The 18,140-nt window shown below is 51.2% G+C and overlaps 8 protein-coding genes across 8 annotated transcripts; 5 read left to right on the forward strand and 3 right to left on the reverse strand.

Moving 5' to 3' along the window:
* The first annotated feature begins 70 nt into the window (after window positions 1–70).
* BDW47DRAFT_106843 (opsin family protein) lies at window positions 71–1,656 on the forward strand. The gene is made up of 5 exons (XM_024812859.1): window positions 71–362; window positions 419–485; window positions 533–1,020; window positions 1,079–1,213; window positions 1,271–1,656. Exons 1-5 carry the CDS (start codon window positions 214–216, stop codon window positions 1,350–1,352), a joined length of 921 nt encoding a protein of 306 aa, XP_024671581.1. The 5' UTR covers window positions 71–213; the 3' UTR covers window positions 1,353–1,656.
* BDW47DRAFT_132018 (uncharacterized protein) lies at window positions 1,494–3,439 on the reverse strand (the record flags this gene model as incomplete). Its single annotated transcript, XM_024817457.1, has 4 exons — window positions 1,494–1,534; window positions 1,864–2,327; window positions 2,404–3,280; window positions 3,334–3,439. The coding sequence occupies 4 exons, from the start codon at window positions 3,437–3,439 to the stop codon at window positions 1,494–1,496; spliced, it is 1,488 nt and encodes a 495-aa protein (XP_024671582.1).
* A 300-nt stretch (window positions 3,440–3,739) lies between these two features.
* BDW47DRAFT_117972 (cytochrome P450) lies at window positions 3,740–5,718 on the reverse strand (the record flags this gene model as incomplete). Its single annotated transcript, XM_024815150.1, has 4 exons — window positions 3,740–4,261; window positions 4,310–5,152; window positions 5,218–5,252; window positions 5,325–5,718. 4 exons carry the CDS (start codon window positions 5,716–5,718, stop codon window positions 3,740–3,742), a joined length of 1,794 nt encoding a protein of 597 aa, XP_024671583.1.
* A 350-nt stretch (window positions 5,719–6,068) lies between these two features.
* On the reverse strand, window positions 6,069–7,487 carry BDW47DRAFT_36998 (40S ribosomal protein uS5). The gene is made up of 3 exons (XM_024818838.1): window positions 7,134–7,487; window positions 6,685–6,942; window positions 6,069–6,598 (listed from the first exon to the last, which is right to left on the reverse strand). Exons 1-3 carry the CDS (start codon window positions 7,386–7,388, stop codon window positions 6,341–6,343), a joined length of 771 nt encoding a protein of 256 aa, XP_024671584.1. The 5' UTR covers window positions 7,389–7,487; the 3' UTR covers window positions 6,069–6,340.
* A 228-nt stretch (window positions 7,488–7,715) lies between these two features.
* On the forward strand, window positions 7,716–8,739 carry BDW47DRAFT_37007 (Mpv17/PMP22 family protein). Its single transcript, XM_024818839.1, has 5 exons — window positions 7,716–7,847; window positions 7,899–7,953; window positions 8,008–8,113; window positions 8,175–8,480; window positions 8,533–8,739. Exons 1-5 carry the CDS (start codon window positions 7,837–7,839, stop codon window positions 8,574–8,576), a joined length of 522 nt encoding a protein of 173 aa, XP_024671585.1. The 5' UTR covers window positions 7,716–7,836; the 3' UTR covers window positions 8,577–8,739.
* A 212-nt stretch (window positions 8,740–8,951) lies between these two features.
* Window positions 8,952–10,656, forward strand: BDW47DRAFT_106847 (eukaryotic translation initiation factor 4E). The gene is made up of 3 exons (XM_024812860.1): window positions 8,952–9,469; window positions 9,531–9,602; window positions 9,678–10,656. Exons 1-3 carry the CDS (start codon window positions 9,287–9,289, stop codon window positions 10,143–10,145), a joined length of 723 nt encoding a protein of 240 aa, XP_024671586.1. The 5' UTR covers window positions 8,952–9,286; the 3' UTR covers window positions 10,146–10,656.
* Window positions 10,657–14,745: 4,089 nt separating this feature from the next.
* Window positions 14,746–15,034, forward strand: BDW47DRAFT_106850 (uncharacterized protein). Its single transcript, XM_024812861.1, has one exon. It carries the CDS (start codon window positions 14,759–14,761, stop codon window positions 14,921–14,923), a length of 165 nt encoding a protein of 54 aa, XP_024671587.1. The 5' UTR covers window positions 14,746–14,758; the 3' UTR covers window positions 14,924–15,034.
* BDW47DRAFT_37040 (peptide MFS transporter) lies at window positions 14,814–17,058 on the forward strand. Its single transcript, XM_024818840.1, has 3 exons — window positions 14,814–15,337; window positions 15,388–15,605; window positions 15,660–17,058. Exons 1-3 carry the CDS (start codon window positions 15,079–15,081, stop codon window positions 16,812–16,814), a joined length of 1,632 nt encoding a protein of 543 aa, XP_024671588.1. The 5' UTR covers window positions 14,814–15,078; the 3' UTR covers window positions 16,815–17,058.
* Window positions 17,059–18,140: the final 1,082 nt, after the last annotated feature.

The following is an 18,140-nucleotide window of genomic DNA, read 5'->3' on the forward strand; positions in this document are numbered from 1 at the left end:
GCGTCGAGGTCAGCATGACGCGGAGTGTAACGTCTCCATCTGCTTTCCATAAATCCTTCCTTTTCTCTCTTTTCATCTTTCTTTACTATTTTCACTGAAGAAAAATAGTTGCATTCATAGTCTGGATTGATTCGGATTGTAATTACCAAGCTCTTTTGCCTATACCAACTTTATACAACTGAGTATACTCCATCCACAACAGTATACTTCACCATGATTGAAGCCATCGACACAGCAATGAAGACCAAAACTCATCCTCTGCCGCCCACGACGGCTCCAACGTCGGTGGCGCCCATTCCCACCGTGATCCCGGGCACGCCGTTCTTCCAGGAGCTCCATTCGACGGGGCATCGCACGTTGTGGTATGCACATGAAGGTTCAGTCTAACGATAGAACTGTAGCTAACCATCATGAACAGGGTGGTAACCGTCCTCATGGCCATCTCGTCTGTCGTCTTCTACGTTCTCGCTGCGCGTGTACCGCTGGTACGTCAACCCCTCCCCCAATACACTATGCCTCTAACAAGCCACAGCCCAGACGAGTCTTCCACACCATCACCTCAATCATAACAACCATCTCCTTCATCATCTACCTAGCAATGGCAACCGGTGAAGGCACAACCTTCAAGCACGACATCCTGCGGCACGCCAACAAGCACGTCCCGGACACGCACGACGACATCTTCCGGCAGGTCTTCTACCTCCGCTACATCAACTGGTTCCTGACGGAGCCGCTCCTGCTGTTCAACCTGTCTCTGGTCTCCGGTCTTCCAGGCGCGCACCTGCTCACCGCCGTGGCAGGCGACTACGTCATGCTGGCGTCGGGTCTGCTGGGCACGTTCGCGGGCCACACCGCGCGCCGCTGGGTGTGGTTCACTATCAGTGCGATTGGCTACCTGGTCACGGTTTATCAGATTGGGGTGAATGGATCACGTGCGGCTAGACGCAAGGATCCGCAGACGAAGCGCCTTTTTGGCTCGATGGCTGGGGCGACCTTGTTGGTTAGGGCGCTGTATCCTGTGTATGCTCCACTAACCCCGCCTGCCTTGATTTGAGTGAGACTTGCTAATCGTTGATAGTGCTATTGCGGGTGGCGCTCTGGCGCTGAAGCTCGGTGTCGATACAGAGAGTGTGCTCTTTGCTATCCTTGATATCTTCAATCAGGGTATTGTCGGGTATTGGTTGTTGTTGTCCCATGATAGCACTCCTGAGATGTACGCCCCCACATTATCTTTCTTTCTTTGATTGTAACTTGACTAATCGTGATAAAGTGCCACGTACATCGACGGCTTCTGGTCCAACGGGATCGGCAATGAGGGTGCAATCCGGATTACCGAGGAAGACGGAGCTTAAGCTTGACAACGTGGCTGTTGAGCAGGATGGGGTTGATCAGTGTAGGGTAGGTACCTACAGTACACTGAGGATGAATAACGAAGACAGTACAAAGGACAGAAGTAGCCAACATCAAGTTCGAAAAGTGATTCGACGGAATTCTTAAGGAACATTGTCGACGGTGGAGAGTTGAGTCAAGGCAACTGGAAAATAGGGAGTACATTCGATTAGGGACAGTATGTAATGGCATGATTCGTTTGTGTAATTAAGTAGCTAGTTGCTATATTATTCTGATATTTGATAATGATGAGAGTATCAACCTGCATTGGAGTACTGGCATTTAGAAATCAATTGTACTTTGGGTATGTGATGACCTAGTTGGGATAGACATGTTCATGGTGTGCCTCAAGATATCAAAATCTGATCCATATTAGTGAAGTACCATCACAAGATACACCGTCTGTCTCCAATACTCGTCACACCTAAATCTTCTTACTGTCAACGATGTGCCTCATCTTGGAATCATTCGCACCCCGGTCATTCTCGCCCACTCTGTACCTCTCTTCTCCACGTCCTCCCTTCCCATCACCATCCTTACCACAATCCAGTCTTCCTCCCCTATTCATACTACCACCCTTCCCAATCTCAACAACCCTAAGCTCCTGCTTCAAATCAACCCACCGTCCAACAACCAACCTCTCCTCCACCGGACGCGGGAACCTCACAACAACCTTCTTCATCGCCCGACAGAGATAGAAACCCGCGTCAACGCAATCATCCTTAAAATTCACACACTGGAGTCTCCGCGGGTCAAACCAGTGCAGGAAGGGGTCCGCGTCGACGACGAAGCCGGTTAGAACGAGCGTCTTGATAGACAGACGGTTGAGCGTGCGTCCCGTCGCCATGGCGCGGACTTTGGCTTTTTCGATGGCGAGTTTGTCAAGGTACTCGCCCCAGCCGATTTTGGGGTCGAGGGTTCCGGTGCCATTTTGGCCGCTGTACAGTTATCATTAGCTTGGGGTGGTCACAGTGGAAACGAAAGGAGGTTGATACCTGGGAGAGGGGGACGTACTAGTAGACCGGCTCACCGTAGTGCACCTTGCTCATCTGCCATCCACCCTTCATAAAAGGCCACCTATAAACGGCAGTACGACTATACCTCGGCGGCAGCGCCATGTCCAGCTCCAGCTCCTCGAGGTTCGTGTTCAGCCACGCCGCCTGCCAGATGTACTTCTGGTAGGAGTGCATCATGCCGGTGAGCTTCAGCACGCGGAGGTTGCGAAAGAGACACAGAGGGGCCAATTCCTCGATGGGCAGTTTGGTAGGCGCTCTCTGTCTTGAATCGTCGTCGACGTTATCACCATCTTCCTCATCATCTGACTCCTGGCTGAGGTCAATAGGCCAGAACACGTCCAGTCCCAAGATCCTTCTATCCTTCGGGATAGTATCCCACTGGTCTCCACCGCGGAAACTCATAAGCGGCTTGGCCGGGGTGCCTTGATCGGCTGGGATCAGCACAGGGGTAGGCGGACGAGTGATCCTCTCCGAGGACTTTTCTCTCCTTAGAAGGCTCATCCTGTGGAGGGATCTGCGCAGGAGAGAGTTCGAGCGCCGTCTTTCAATGTCTTTCTTGGGGAATATCGCGCGAGACTGGGATCGAGCGCGTCTGGGTTCGCTGAAGGCGTCTCCTTCCTTTTCCTCTTCGTCGTCGGAGGCCAAGGTGATGGAAAACGTAGGACGGCTGAAGATGGGACGGCTAGATCTAGTGAAGGGTAGTCCTAGGGCGTCGCTCATGGAGAAGCGCCGTCGGTGTGTCTTTTGAACGACGGGATGCTCGCTGTCAGTGAGGGACTCGACGACACTGGAGTTGGTGCTTGCGGCCTGGGAGCGCAGGTTCTGGTCTGAGCCGATCTTGAAGGGGAATCTGGTGTGGATTATTTGGTCATGGTCTATGCATCTTAGTGAGTGGAGGATCAGAGTAGGAAATAAGATGAGGTTTCACCGTCAATATCATTGCTGGTTCTCTGGTACTCCTCCGCGTCTTTCCAGAAGTCTTCTCCCAGCAGTGTGGCTCTCCAGTGAAGAGGGTGATCTTCAATCCTGATCATGTCGTCTTCCATTTTTAGAAGATATGGTGAGATCGCCACGGCGATGAGTGTGAGTGAGTGAGAGGAGTGGAAGACAGCGGAAGATGGGAGGAGGAAACAATCTCTCCAGACTGAGAGACATTCACTTACTATCACAGGTGTATACAGTGATAGCGTGAATAAACCACTCTTTGTTGCCTGTTGTAGACCTAAACAGTCACTCTATCCTCCTACAGTCATGCTCTTTATTCCATATATTGCATTAAGTATATCAATTTGAAACAACTTGACACAAACACATTCAATATCATTTAAGAATAACTATCGCCTCACAAACCTCAACGGTACACTCTCCTGCATAGCCAGCGTCAGCACAGTCAAGCTCTCCCCCAGCACCCTCTCAGCATCCATACGCCCCTTCACAGTATTATCCTCCAGCTCCACGCGATACCTCCCAAAAAGCACAGCCATGGCAACCACAAACTCCACCTGCGCGAATTTCTTCCCCAAACAGGCACGGAATCCATCACTGAAGGGGATATACGCGCCGCGGACGGGTTTATGGACACTGCGATATTCGAGCCCGGGGACAGAAAGGCCAGGCAGGTCCGCGTTCTGGGCTAGAAAACTGTCCTTGTTTCGCGCGTCCCATCGCTGGGGGTGGAAATCGCGTACGTCGTTGCCCCAGTACTCTTCGGAATAGTGTAGGGCGTTGGCGTCCAGTGTGACGCTCACTTTAGGGGGGAGCACGTAGGTTTTGTCACCGTGGACGAGGCGGCTTGGGGTGTTGCCTGTCCATTTGGGGATGCTCGTTACGGGTGGGTACAGGCGCATGGTTTCCAGCTGTGGACTATTAGACGGGGTCCCCATGAGAAAGATCGACAGACTTACCATAATGCAGAGCGGGGCGACCAGTTTGGGGAACATATCGGCGTAATCCCAGCTCGCTGGGTCGGAAGAAGCGTCCTGCGTGGCCTCGACAATGCCCTCATATAGCCAATCCTGGGCATCCTGGTTCAGAGCCAGTAGCACCAGGGCATATCTCAGCGTCGTTGCAACGGTCTCGTGTCCAGCAACAATGAAGATGAACGCATTGCCAACGACCTCGCTATCAGAAAAACCAACATCTTTAGACCCCCTCTCCGCCGGACCAGCCCTCCTCGCATAGTCCCTAGCAGCGAGCATCCCCTGCAACAAGTCCGACTTACTCTCCCGATCGCCCACAACTCTCGCTGCCTCGCCCCTAGCAACCAATTTGTGCAAATAAGCCCCTAAATCCCGATACGCCGCAAACTCTTGCTTGAAAAACGGCACCAGCGCCCTAGGCGTCCAAGCAGGCAAGACCATATTAGCCGCCAAAACAGCCTTCAAGTGTGTATTCATGTACGCGACGACTCCCCTAAACGTATAGTCAAACCCCGGCGCCGGCGGCACAGTATCTTTGAAGATATCGTCCGGCGCGGTGGCCGCCTCCTGCGGGACGGGCTTAAACGGCATGTGCACGCCGAACCCAGCGCTGGAGAAGATGTTCAGCGTGAACTTCAGGATGTCCTCTCTGCTGGTGCGCACTGTCACTGCGTCGATGGATGCATCCGCGGGAGATGTGCGATCGCGCCAGTGCTCAATCATCTCGGTTGTCTGCCGGATTGATTGGGTCCAGACGAGTGCGTTGTTCTTCTCATTAAATGCCGTCGCCGTGTGGCGGCGATGGCGCGCCCATTCGGTGTCTTCGCACTGGACGCTGTCAATGGTACATACATATAGATATAATAAAGGGGACATAAAAGACAGAAGCATACCGTAACGAGATTCGGCCCATACAAACCAAGAACATCTACCAGCGTCAGCATCAGCATCCACCACCAAAGATACCACAGCGCGAAACAACAACCACCCGACTACTCACCATACATCCAAGTCGGCTTCGGAAAGTCCTGTCGCGCATTGAACACATAAGCAGCGACCTCAGCATCGCCAACGCGACACATAACCCCATCGGGGTTAACAACAACATGCACCGAACCGCGACGCTTAGACTGGCGATTCTTCCCCGTCCATCGCTTATCGAACGTGTTATCGTTGACTGCGTCAGCGAGCCAGCCAGGAAGACACTGGTCCACGATATAGCGGGCCCATTTCGTGGTAAAGAGAATTGATACGATGACGCCGGTGCTTTTGAGGGGGAAGACCACGTAGGGGAGACCTGTGCGCTGGGCGATGCGCACGTTTCGGTGCAGCTTTTGGATGAAGTTGAGGGTGGACCAGGCTAGAAGGCATAAGATTGCGGTGGTCCAGATCATGGTGACGGTGGTATGTATAGGGGTTTGCCTATCCAAGCGTGCAAGTGCAAGGCTGGAGAGTTTGGCATGAGCGTGCATCGTCCATGTGGGAGGGGAATGCGCTAGTCCGCGTTTCTGGGCGGAGTGAAACGCCGGACTACCACCTTTGCAGGGTTATTGCGCGAGCGCATACAAGCTGTCGCATGTTGACCACTGATATCACGATGGGGGTCCTACATATGGGATGTAGCTTTGTGACTGGCCGTACGCATCGGGACCTTGTTGATATCAGACTTGGCGTCATTACGTCCGTATAGAGCGGAATGCGATGTCATATCACCGTCCGCATAGCTCTGGTCCCTACAACATCCAATCAAAAATCTAATCCCATCCAAGATGTAAATGGCGAAGGAGCTGTTTGATTGTCTTCACGCTAATTTTGCTTTTTTTTTGTTCCCCTACCCGTAATTACATCCATAGACACCGTAAAGTCGCGTAGTCGAGCGTGATTCGAACCAACTCCTCCCGAGCCTGTTCGGTTCTCTTGCCATAATCGAGGTGATTCCGTCAGATAGGAAAGAAACCAGTAGATCAAAAACAATCATGAAAATTTATTCCCGTAACTGCACTGCGCTGCACTACCCTAGTACTTCTTGCCCTGACGCAGGACGTCACCGAACTCCTCCAGGGGGCTCCGGATGAGCTTGGTCTCCTGCCACAGGTTGGGGGTGAGGAAGCCGTAGGAGTTGATGACGGCGACGAAGGTGGCCTTGAGGGTGTTCTCGAGGGTCTTGGTGGAACCGGACGACTGGGTGTAGGCGTCCTGGACACCGGCGAGCTGAAGCAGACGCTTGACGGCGGGGGAGGCAACGAGGCCAGTACCACGGGGGGCGGGGATCAGCTGTTCCAAAATCATGTCAGTTAGCGATTCGCGCACGGGCCTTCTCAAAAAGCCATTAGGGACAAACTCGGGAGTCGCAAACGTACACGGACGGTGACGGAACCACACTTGGCGCTCTGCTTGACGGGCAGAGAGTGAGGCTCACCCAGGTTGGAGCCCCAGTAGCCTCGGCGGACGGGCAGGACGGCGAGCTTGGCAATGGTGATGGCGGCACGGATGGCGGTCGCGACTTCCTTGGAGGTCTTGATACCGAGACCGATGTGACCCTCGGAGTCACCGATGACAACGACGGCCTTGAAACGGGTACGCTGACCGGCACGGGTCTGCTTCTGGACGGGCTTGATCTGTAGAGGGGGGAAGAAAATTGCGTTAGTCTTTGTCCCATTGATCCAATTCCATGCCAAATCGCGATTTCATGTCGTCCTCCTCTTTCCATGCGCTCTTCCCTGCGCTTCCATCCGTCGCAACTCCAATTGATAAATCCACCGCGATTGACCATATCGTATCCTCAAAAAGAAAAAGTGATCGTCCGTACCTTCATGACCTCATCCTTCAGCTTGGGCAGGAAGAAGTCCACAATCTGGTACTCCTTCACGGGCAGAGAGTGCAGGTAGATCTGCTCCATGCTGGTGATCTTGCCGGCCTTGACGAGACGGCCCAGCTTGGTCACGGGCTGCCACTCCTTCTCCTCCTTGGGGCCACCACGACGTCCACGGCGACCACGGCCACGGCCACGGTCACCACCGCGCGAGCCAAATCCTCCACGTCCACGGGGGGCAGCGTCAGCCATCTTGGATGTATTAAAGAATCCGAAGGGGGTGGTATCGGACTTGTCGTGGGAGGGGTTGTCGACGTCGAGGTTGACTTTTTTTCGGGGGTCGCACTTCACTATCCACGACTTGTTTAGGGTGAACCCACGGGAAATTTCGCTGGGGCGGGTGGGTTAAGCGAGCTGGAACCCTATACCCTAGGCGGTGGGCCGAATGGGGTAACTGGTGGTCACGTGGTAGGGCTCCACCGGATTGCCCGTTTGGGATGTCCGAGGCCAATCGTCTTGCTTTGTTGTTGGATCTTCTTATCGTGGATAACTTTGACACTCCTGGTACTCCGTAGTGACTCCATACTGCTCTGGACTCCGTATATCACTCCAATACTGAGGTGTCCCCAAATCAACTTCATCAATTCATTCCCTTGTATATACATCAATATTGTGCAAATCTTCTTCTGTAGAGATAAACATGCTACGGTGGTATGTTCCTGAACCTTGTTCCTGATACTCATACTCATTCGTCTGTTCCAGGTGGCAGGCAACACTGGCCAAGTCGCCCGTCCTCACGGCCAGTGTCAGCAGTGCTGTACGTCTCTCGGTCTGATATTTGAATTTCTCTGTTTGATACTCACCATAGTAGGTCCTCTTCGGCAGCGGCGATGTACTCGCGCAACAGGCCGTCGACCGCAAAGGATGGGAAAAGCATGACATGGCCAGAACCGGGCGCATGGCCCTCTACGGTGGAGGTACCTTTCAATCCGATCTGGTTCTTCTCGATTGAATGGTCTAGCTAATGCGACCCGACAGCGATCTTCGGTCCTGCCGCGACGACGTGGTTCAGCTTTCTGCAGCGCCATGTCGTGCTAAAGAGCAAGACGGCCACCCTTGTGGCCCGTGTGACTGCAGACCAGTGTCTCTTCACTCCCACCCATCTCACTTGCTTCCTGTCGTCCATGGCTATCATGGAGGGCAGTGACCCCGTGGAAAAGTGGCGCAACAACTTCCTCCCCAGTTACAAGGCCAACCTCGCCATCTGGCCGTTCGTTCAGGGGGTCAACTTTACCTTTGTCCCGCTGGAGTTTCGAGTGCTGGTCGTGAACGTGGTTGCCTTGGGTATGCTACTGTGACCCATTCCCTTCGAATCATACATGCTAACGGTGGATAGGCTGGAACTGCCTTTTGAGTGTGATCAACAGCGGTGATCAATGATTGTCACGTTTGATTTAGAGATACCCCTTGCTTTTACAGTTTTATACATGTCGCCATTCCATTGGATCTCGGGGGATATAGAGGTATCTTGGCTTGCTCTTTTCGGGCGCATTCAGGAATAGTTGTTCCTGCAGTGGTTCGGGAGCCATGATCATGGGATTCAGGAGCTGTATGATATTTCATTCGTACATACCATTATCACCATCAGTAGCGCCTATTCCACTTGCGATATACACACCAGTCACAAAAGATGATGGTGGAGTTGACCCATGGTCACCTATAATTAGGGCTGGAGTTCGGGCCAATCGTCCCCAGCCTATAAGATGCCCGTAAAAAACGAGGGCGGCCCAAACAGGCAAAGTTCCGTGTCCCGCCGCCAACTGCGCATCTCCAACTTCAAAACTTCATATTGCCATTATCCAGGATCGCTCGACCCTCCCCCACGTCCCCTAACCCACTCCTCCTTGTGATTCTGCCTGGAGCAGACTATTTGACTTGCGTGGATACAACGGCGCAGTCTATCGTCTATCTTGAGTTTCTCCACGGGTGGCTCTTTCCTCCGGCGACCGCCTCCAATTTCGATTCAAATTTTGCCCACCGAGACTTTTTCGTCACCAACAACGATCCCGCCTGACACCGCCTTCACCCTCACCTTGGATAATTTCCCTCTACGCTTCATTTCGTCGAACGATTAATATCCACCATCCATCATGGCCGCTGTCGAGAACCCCCCTGCCCCGGTGACCAACGAGAATACTGCTCCCGCCACCGAGCAGAATGAGAAGGCAAACGGCGACACCGTCACGGTCTTCCATGACCCCGAAAACTTCAACGTGAAGCATCCGCTCATGCACGAGTGGACGCTGTGGTTCACCAAGCCTCCCAGTGGCAAGGTATGGAGACGGATCACTCGCAATCTGACGATGGCGACTGATGACTGACGAATTTATATAGGGCGATAACTGGAACGATCTGTTAAAGGAAGTTGTCACGTTCAACTCGGTGGAGGAATTCTGGGGAATCTATGTATGCTTGGAATTTTTCTTTCTTGTCGCTGCGTCCGGCTTGCAATCATTTACTGACTGTTCGCGTGTCTGTCAGAATAACATTACGCCCACCTCCGAGCTCGGCCTCAAAGCCGACTACCACCTGTTCAAGAAGGGTATCCGACCGGAGTGGGAAGACCCCCAGAACAAGCACGGCGGCAAGTGGTCATATTCGTTCAAGGAGAAGCGCTCGGTACCGATCGATGAGCTGTGGCTGCACGCCCAGCTGGCCGCCATTGGCGAGACCCTCGAGGGTGATGAGGATAACGAAGTGATGGGTGTTGTTGTGAACGTGCGCAAGGGCTTCTACCGTGTCGGTCTGTGGACCCGGACGGTCGGCAAGAGCATCCCCGGCGACAAGACCTCCCGCACCCCCGCCCAGGGCAAGGAAATCCTCGAGAACATCGGCCGGCGGTTCAAGGAGGTCCTGCGCCTGAAGGAGGCGGATGTTGTGGAGTTCTCGGGTCACACGGACAGCGCGCACAGCGGCAGCACGCGGGCAAAGGCCAAGTACTCTGTTTAAGGTAGTGAATAATGGGACACTTTCTCAACCGTGACTGAGGCTGGACTTCCCCTGTTTTCCGGTCCGGTCATGGGAGTTGGGGTGTGGCCATAGGATCATGATGATGGAACGAGACTGCTCTTAAATTTAACGGGGCACCGAACTGGGTTGGGCACGGCCTGTGGGCATTCTGCCACGATGATATTATATCAAGTCGTCGGCACCAACGGCATGTATCTTTCCTTGACACGTATTCCTGATGAGGTTTATACCAATTTTCTTTCAGTCTTCCACCAAGCAACACAACAAAAAAAAGTTCTAAAATTCCTGTATTCCTGCATGAGGTGTGTGTTTCATGGGCGTTCTTATTTCGCGATGCTCATAGATACCGAATATTAACATTGGGATTTTGATTGATTGATTTCTACTTGCCTGGATTGATATTGCGTTTGATTTTAATTGAGGTGTGCTCTATCAAATTGACCATTCATTTGGGATGTCTATTTTTTAAAGCACATCGACTGGGGTGCCAGTTCATATGATTCTATTGTAAACAATATATGATCTTAAAAGCAGATTTCACCGAAGACTGGCGGTCTATTGCTATCCAACGCACGACATCATAGTACCCTTCGCCTTAAACGTTCGCCTCTATATCTAGGTAGTTATCTGGGCATTTGGTAGGGTTGAGTCTGGCAGAGAAATGCAACGACGCCTCTATCGTCATCTCGCCGATTAATCAGTCTCTGTAGTAATCTTGTATGATTGTCGACAAAGTAGTCGGCTGGTCTACCTGGTGCCTGATTGCGGGTTCATGTGGCGAATATCCCGTGTCTGGACTCTGCTCGTTGGATTGTCGTGATTTAAATGTCTTTTATTTGTGATACCTTGTGCTCCTAATAGTAGTATTCTTATAGTATTATTAGTATTCATTCTTTGTTTGGTACGTGTGTGGTTGACCATGGAACGGAGATATGTAGAAGAGATATATATTGAAGTGTTATGCAAGGAGGAGTATTTATTGCGCAATCACCAATGAAAAATAAATGCTACCATTTACTGACCCAGATAATTCTGTAAAATGAATTCAACAAATGTTTTTATTTTATTTATCTTCCGAACTTTTGTTATATGGCTCACTCTTACCTTGCCTCCTGCGAACACAGTATATATGTATCTAGCCGGCAGTATCTGGTCGAGAAGACGAGCTTTTCCGCTCTTTATTCCTTTCTCCTACGTATGGATATCTAGCTTTTCCTGTTGCTATTTGAGCCCGAGAGGTGCTCGACAGCTTTTCGAGTAATGAATCCAATATGTGTCGAATACAAGCGAGGACGCCGGACATTTCAGTTCAAGTAATAGCATTCGCGTAAGCTGCGAAGTCTACAGGATAGCAATGATAGAACAGCTATAGGCGAGAAGACAGGCTTTCCTTATCAAAGCTCCCCGTGCCATTTAAGTAAAGGAGTTCATTGTTAATTGTCATCCTTACTATCGATTGACCCATACAGGCGACCAGGTGATTGATCAGCTGTAGTAGAAAAACATTGAATGCACAGTATTGTCTGACATAGCACCTGACACGAACTCCTCTCGTTATTTCAAAGCTAGCATGTCTTATATTGCGCTGTTGGATTGACTGGCGTGATATACCCTCAATCAGCAGATCAGATAGATAGTAGTTATATCAAGTGCATCCTCGGCAGGCAATACTGGTAACCAACATCCATCGCCCATATCAACGAGTAAGCCGCATTCGCAAGCCTTTCCACATCTTACACCCAAAACGCCGCATAATCAGGCAGTTAATCTCCATACGAGATTGTCTGCCACGATGTCACCCCTGGCGCGTGGTGGCGCAGTGAGAGGAAGTTAGGCGGGTCAGATAATTACCTACTCTGGAGAGAAAATAATCCACTCGTTCCTTCAGGGGGTGGTCCCGGCTGCTGTGTTACTGTGGTCCTTGACATGCTTTTGTTTTATTTTATCTTGGTTTATTGATAGGGATTTTGGGAAAGGACCGGGGACTTGCGTCCTTGAGTCGATGCTCTCTTTGTGTCCACACCAGTGATTTGGATGCTTCTTGAAGTCAATATGAAGTGTTGAATAGGAGACAGGAGGTATTACTGTAAACAAGGCGTGTTTCTCTCTTCTATCACACATTCCTGGCATTTGATAGCATCACGTGAGTCACTGCTTACTTTTTACCATATTGGGGAAAAAAGCTCCATGGGTCAGATTCCCCAGATGGATACTTTCCATGGGTCAAAGCATATGTGTAGTTTCTGACGGCAATTCCTTGATTCTCACGTCTTTGGAATACTCCTTGATTCTCACGACTTTGGTATTGTAGACGACTAGTAGTAGGAATAAGATCTCTCCCACTTGGTCTAGTGTTGCAATCATATTAGTACCACCCATTGATCTACAAAAGCCAAACACATTTGCAGATCTGGTAAATCTATAAGCCGGAAAGGGGGCCAGGTAGCCACGAGGATCTCCTAGTTATGAAATCTCAAGGTGCCAGTGCCAGGGCTGTTCGCCTGGAGCTAGAAGGAGACCATTACTCTGTATGGTTAACACGCGATTTGCTCACTCTCCGAATGGCCGTTGATAGCTTAGCGCTTCGAGGTCAAGATACAATGGCACATGGTTTACCAGGATCGAGAAGATGATCATGATTGACATGATAGTCGTACATCGGCTTCAATACTCCTAAACCCTTGAGCCCCACCGTTGCTGGACCGGGGTGCGCGCATGTATCGCAACTAGTTAGGCCCCAAACAGCTCCTAAGAACGTGAAAACGGTTTCAAGACCATTATATGGGGCCATCAAAAATCCAGAGTGAGATGGGACGTTGTGGGGAGCAGCCTGGCTGATAAGGCCTCAATGCGCTATTCTCAACCTGGGTTTACCTCCGTCCAGTGACCAGTTGAGCTCCTGTATCCTCTTCGCTCTGCCTCTCTTCTCACCGTTCTTTTCTTTCTGCATCTCTTTCCAACAACTTACAGCTGACTGACCCACGTATCAACTCCAATGCAAGGAGTCCCTCGACCACTGCATAGACACGCCATGTCCCACCACACACACACACACACACACACACACAAGCACATGCTGTCCAAAATGGCGGCTGGAACCGGCAGCTCGTCCGCCGCCCCACACCTTTAAGATTCAGGCCCCCAACGCCGTAGATTAAGTCGTCTGGATCAGACGAGTCGATAAAGTTGGCCACCAGAAGATACAAGGCGGCTGGGGTCGCAATTGGCTAAGGTTGGCATGCAGGATGGATCAATGACAACTCTCCCCGCATACCGGGGTAACCTCGCCAAAAAGTTGGTGAAACCGCAGCATCAAACGCCTTCCTGACTGGGCCAAAGAACAGGGGTGAGGAGACTCAACTGTGGTTCTGAGCTCAACCTCTCAGATTGCGCGAAGCGGGCGGAATCCGTCGCCAGGGATTTCAGTTGGTCGGAAATCGACGGCACTGGATGGGTCGCCGACTGAACCCCCCCCTGGTTGGACTATCACGCGGGGAGGCCCGACATGATTGAAAAGAAGATTTCCTGATGGACGGTTGATCCTGCGAGCGGGGACAAACGACAAACGCTACTTCTGGCTTGTTTGTCGATAAGCCGACCCTAGCCACGACCTAACCCGAGCGATTTGGTTTCCAAGCGGACCGCAAATGAGAGCGGCCGTGCTTATCAACCTTGGCCAGTCCAGGGTCGAAAACCGTGCGCCGTTGCAGCTACTAAAGTGTTGATGTTACCTAAAAGAAACCTGCATATGGTTGGCCCCCCGGTGGCGACCAGAATCCTGGATGGATTGTTATGGTGTGGGTGTGTGCTTGGGACGGTCATCTTCCACGGCCCCAGCCGAGGGAAGCTACTGTGGTTCACCATTGCGATCTAAGGGACCCAGAAGCCACAATCTGTTGGCCGGTGAAGCACATCGTCAAAACCATTGGTAGTGGAATGGACCCCTTCGCTGTTAGTGGCCTGTCTGTTGATTTTTTCTTAGTGCGAAGCAGACCACGAGGGAAGGGAGATTTCAATCGCTCCACCGGTAAACACCGACGGACTGCACTTTTCCCTCATGCAGCATAATCTAATTCCATGTCTCGGCCTTCCAGAAAGGCGCCCCCCACCCAATCACCGTCATTATCGGGTGCTCCTCGGCTGATGCTTAATCCTGGCTTGTCTTTTCCTTGTCATATCGTACCTCCATCCTGGGGGTTACATCCGTGGATAGTACTAGTTCTCGCGTCTAAACCACGCCACTAAACATCGCCCTTGCCTTTTTTTATTTCTTTGGGCGGCGATGGGGACCTTAGTCCAATTTTGCCCTTCTTCCCTGTATTATATTATTTTATCTATTTTTTTGGGGGGAACTGAGTTTTCCCCTTTCGAGTCCAACCGATCGCGTGCGCCGGTTTCAGCGATAAGACTGTACCCCCCACGGACTTACCACTGCTATGCCACGATGAATATAAGGTGACAGTCTTCCCCGTCGACCTGCTGTCGCGCTTCTCTTTCAAGGACTCCTTCAGCCCTCACTTCCTTTCTCCTTGCCTATCTGGGTTGATTCCCTTGCTCCTGCAAGATGTCTGAAAAACACGAGGTCACGGCCGATGATTCTCTGTAAGTACTCTACTACACATTCTTTTGCCTTTTTGGGCTTTTCTTTCGTTCTTTTTTTTACCCTCTTTTTTTTTTTTCTTCCGCTCTTGTACATCTTGTATAAGAAATTTCCTTTTCCCTCATGTTTACTCATTCGTTTGTTTGCTTGGTTTTGATTTCCCTGCTTGGGTCTTCTGTTTTGAGTTCATAAATCGGGTTACTTTGCGTGATTGCCATACATGTACACCATGCTAATTTTACTAGTCGGCCGGTCGATGCTACCATCTCACCGGTTGTGAACGAGAAGGAGGCCGAGGCAAATGAAAGGGCCATGTCTGATACTCCCGAAGGTGACGAGCCTACAGAGGAGGAGGCTAGAACACTTCGCCATGTTGCGGAGAATCTGCCCCTTGCTGCCTGGCTGGTCGCTGGTGTCGAGTTGTGCGAGCGATTCACCTACTACGGCATGTCTGGTCTATTCCAGAACTACATCAATCTCCCTCTGGATGGCAGCAAAGGACGTGGTGCCTTGGGTATGGGTCACCAGGGCGCTACGGCCTTGTCGACTTTCTTCCAATTCTGGTGCTATGGTAAGGTTTTTGCTTCCGTGGATTTGACATCGACTGACCGTCATCACCAGTCACTCCAATCGTCGGTGCCGTGATTGCCGATCAGTACCTGGGCAAATACAAGACCATTGTCTTGTTCTGTATTGTCTACATGATCGGCTTGCTCGTCCTGGTTTGCACTTCGATCCCGACCGCCCTGGAGAATGGCGCTGGCTTGGGCGGGTTCATCGTAGCTATTCTCATCATTGGTCTGGGAACCGGTGGCATCAAGAGTAATGTTGCTCCTCTGGTAAGCAGCCCCTTTTATCAATATTCTTTTGTCTGGTGCTGATCACGTATCTAGATCGCCGAGCAGTATAAGCGGAAGAAGATGGCCGTGTCGACGACCAAGAAAGGCGAGCGGATCATCCTCGATCCGGCTCTCACTATTCAGCGGATCTACATGATCTTCTACGGCTGCATCAACATCGGATCGCTGTCTTTGCTGGCCACGCCGTACATGGAGCGCGACGTCGGATTCTGGTCGGCCTTCCTGCTCTGTCTGTGCATGTTCTTCGTCGGTACCGTCGTCGTCATCGGCGGACGCAAACTCTACGTTGTCCGTCCTCCCCAAGGATCGATCATCACCGATGCCTTCAAGGCCCTATGGATCATGATCATGAACCGGAACATGGACGCCGCCAAGCCCACCTGGCAGGCCGCCAACGGCGGACGTCGGACCAATCTGCCTTGGGACGATCATTTCATTGACGAGCTCAAGCGCGCTTTGATTGCTTGCCGTGTCTTCTGCTTCTATCCGATCTACTGGGTCGTCTACGGACAGTTCTCCAACAACTTCGTCACCCAGGCCGGCCAGATGGAAGGCCACGGGGTCCCCAACGATCTGATGCAGAACTTCGACCCCATCTCGATTCTCGTCTTCATTCCGATCCTCGAGATGGGGGTGTACCCGCTGCTGCGCCGGATGCGCATCAACTTCCGCCCGATCACCCGTATCTCGCTCGGCTTCGTGGTGGCCTCGCTCGCGATGATGTACGCCGCCATCGTGCAGCATCTCATCTACTCGGCCGGACCCTGCTACGAAAGCCCGCACTGCGAATTGTCCCTGGTCGACGGCCAGTACATGGGCAACAACATTCACATCGCCATCCAGACGCCCGCCTACGTGTTCATCGGTGTGTCCGAGATCTTCGCCTCGGTGTCCGGTCTCGAGTACGCCTACACCAAGGCGCCGCTGTCGATGAAGTCCTTCGTCCAGTCCATGTACCTGCTCACCAACGCCTTCGGCTCCGCCATCGGTATGGCGCTGTCCCCGGTTGCCTACGACCCGGCCATCATGTGGATGTTCACCGGTCTGGCCTGCGCGTCCTTTGCCACCGGCTTCATCTTCTGGGGCCTGTACCACCACCTGAACGATCAGGAAGCCGAGATGAACGCGCTGGATCTGCAAGATGAAGGTGTGCAGGCGGCGCAGGCGGAGCATGAACAAAAGCAGTAGACGGGCTATCGGGCTTTTGATTTTTCTTTTCCTTTTCTCTCTTCTCTTGATTCCCTTTTGTCTTTTTTTACTTTTCTTCTACTTGTATCGTAATATTCTTAATTCTCGCGAGGATATACTTTGTTGTCGCGCGGGTGCGCGTCGGCAAGCTGCTGAGCAGATGATATGACGAGACTGTGTATATATACACGAATTATATAAACACGGAGTATGTGTTAATGTTGACTTGTGGGGTGGTTACCACCTATTCTATGATTTGTAACAACGTAGCAATATCCTTTCTACCTAGTAATGTCATTCGTCTCGCCCGCTCTAGCCTCTAGTGGCACTAACTGGGGCCACTCAGTTGTATTATGGAGAAACCAACGAATTGCTAGAACTATGCAATTTTCATACTGAAGTTGCAGAGTGTGTCAATATGAGGTCTAACCCCAGGAATCCAATCCAACCGTCAGTCTACTATCCAGTCAGGCGACAAGTCATCCTCAACTTGCATCAACCAAGACCCCTCGAGCATAGTGGCTTGGTTTCATGACCGAATAGGTTAGCTCATAACATTCCACCACACTTGAAGATACACCCGGGTTCATTCATGTCTGACAAGCTCCGTTGACTCGGTCGGATGTTTCCGTCGGCTTCCTCGACTGATATAACATTCTGAGGAATATCCACGCGCATTTGCCCAATCCAGAAGACATGGCTGTCGCAAAGGGACGTAGATAGATATTATCAGCAGGTCAGAGCTATTGAATCAGACATAGATATCAGCACCCTACCTAATTATATAGATCTCCACCAATATCATTGTACGGGGTACAGCGATGGTGTATGTCAGTATAGATTTTAGCCTTGTAGCCTTACAGCATATCCACCGGAAGACGAGTAAGTAAGCAAGTACATGCAGGTCCACGCTCACATACATACATCCCGTCGTACCTGAGGCGGTCCGTTCCATTGTCTAAGATGATATGTCACCTACTTAGGTTTTAGATATCGAAGTTATTCTACCAATTGAATGTGTTGATAGGGTGGGTTGAGCCCACGAGATCGCCGAGATGCAGAAATGTGCCACGAGGCTGAGAAGTCTATCTACCGGGTTAGGGCTTACGGCCGTTTACACTTCGGGTCTTGATTTATTTTAATTATTTTCTTGATTGCAAAATACAAAATTAGAACTGGTATGAAAGGAAATTTTTCGAATATCACTGAGTCTACTATGTGAAGTGAACGGTGATACATCATCTTGATGTGCGAATCCCGGAGGATAATCAGCAGGATATATAGTGTATAACTATAGTGTGTATATACTGCATTTCTGTATTCCCA

Source organism: Aspergillus candidus (genome assembly GCF_002847045.1).
Source record: "Aspergillus candidus strain CBS 102.13 unplaced genomic scaffold BDW47scaffold_26, whole genome shotgun sequence".
In the NCBI taxonomy this organism is placed as follows: domain Eukaryota; kingdom Fungi; phylum Ascomycota; class Eurotiomycetes; order Eurotiales; family Aspergillaceae; genus Aspergillus; species Aspergillus candidus.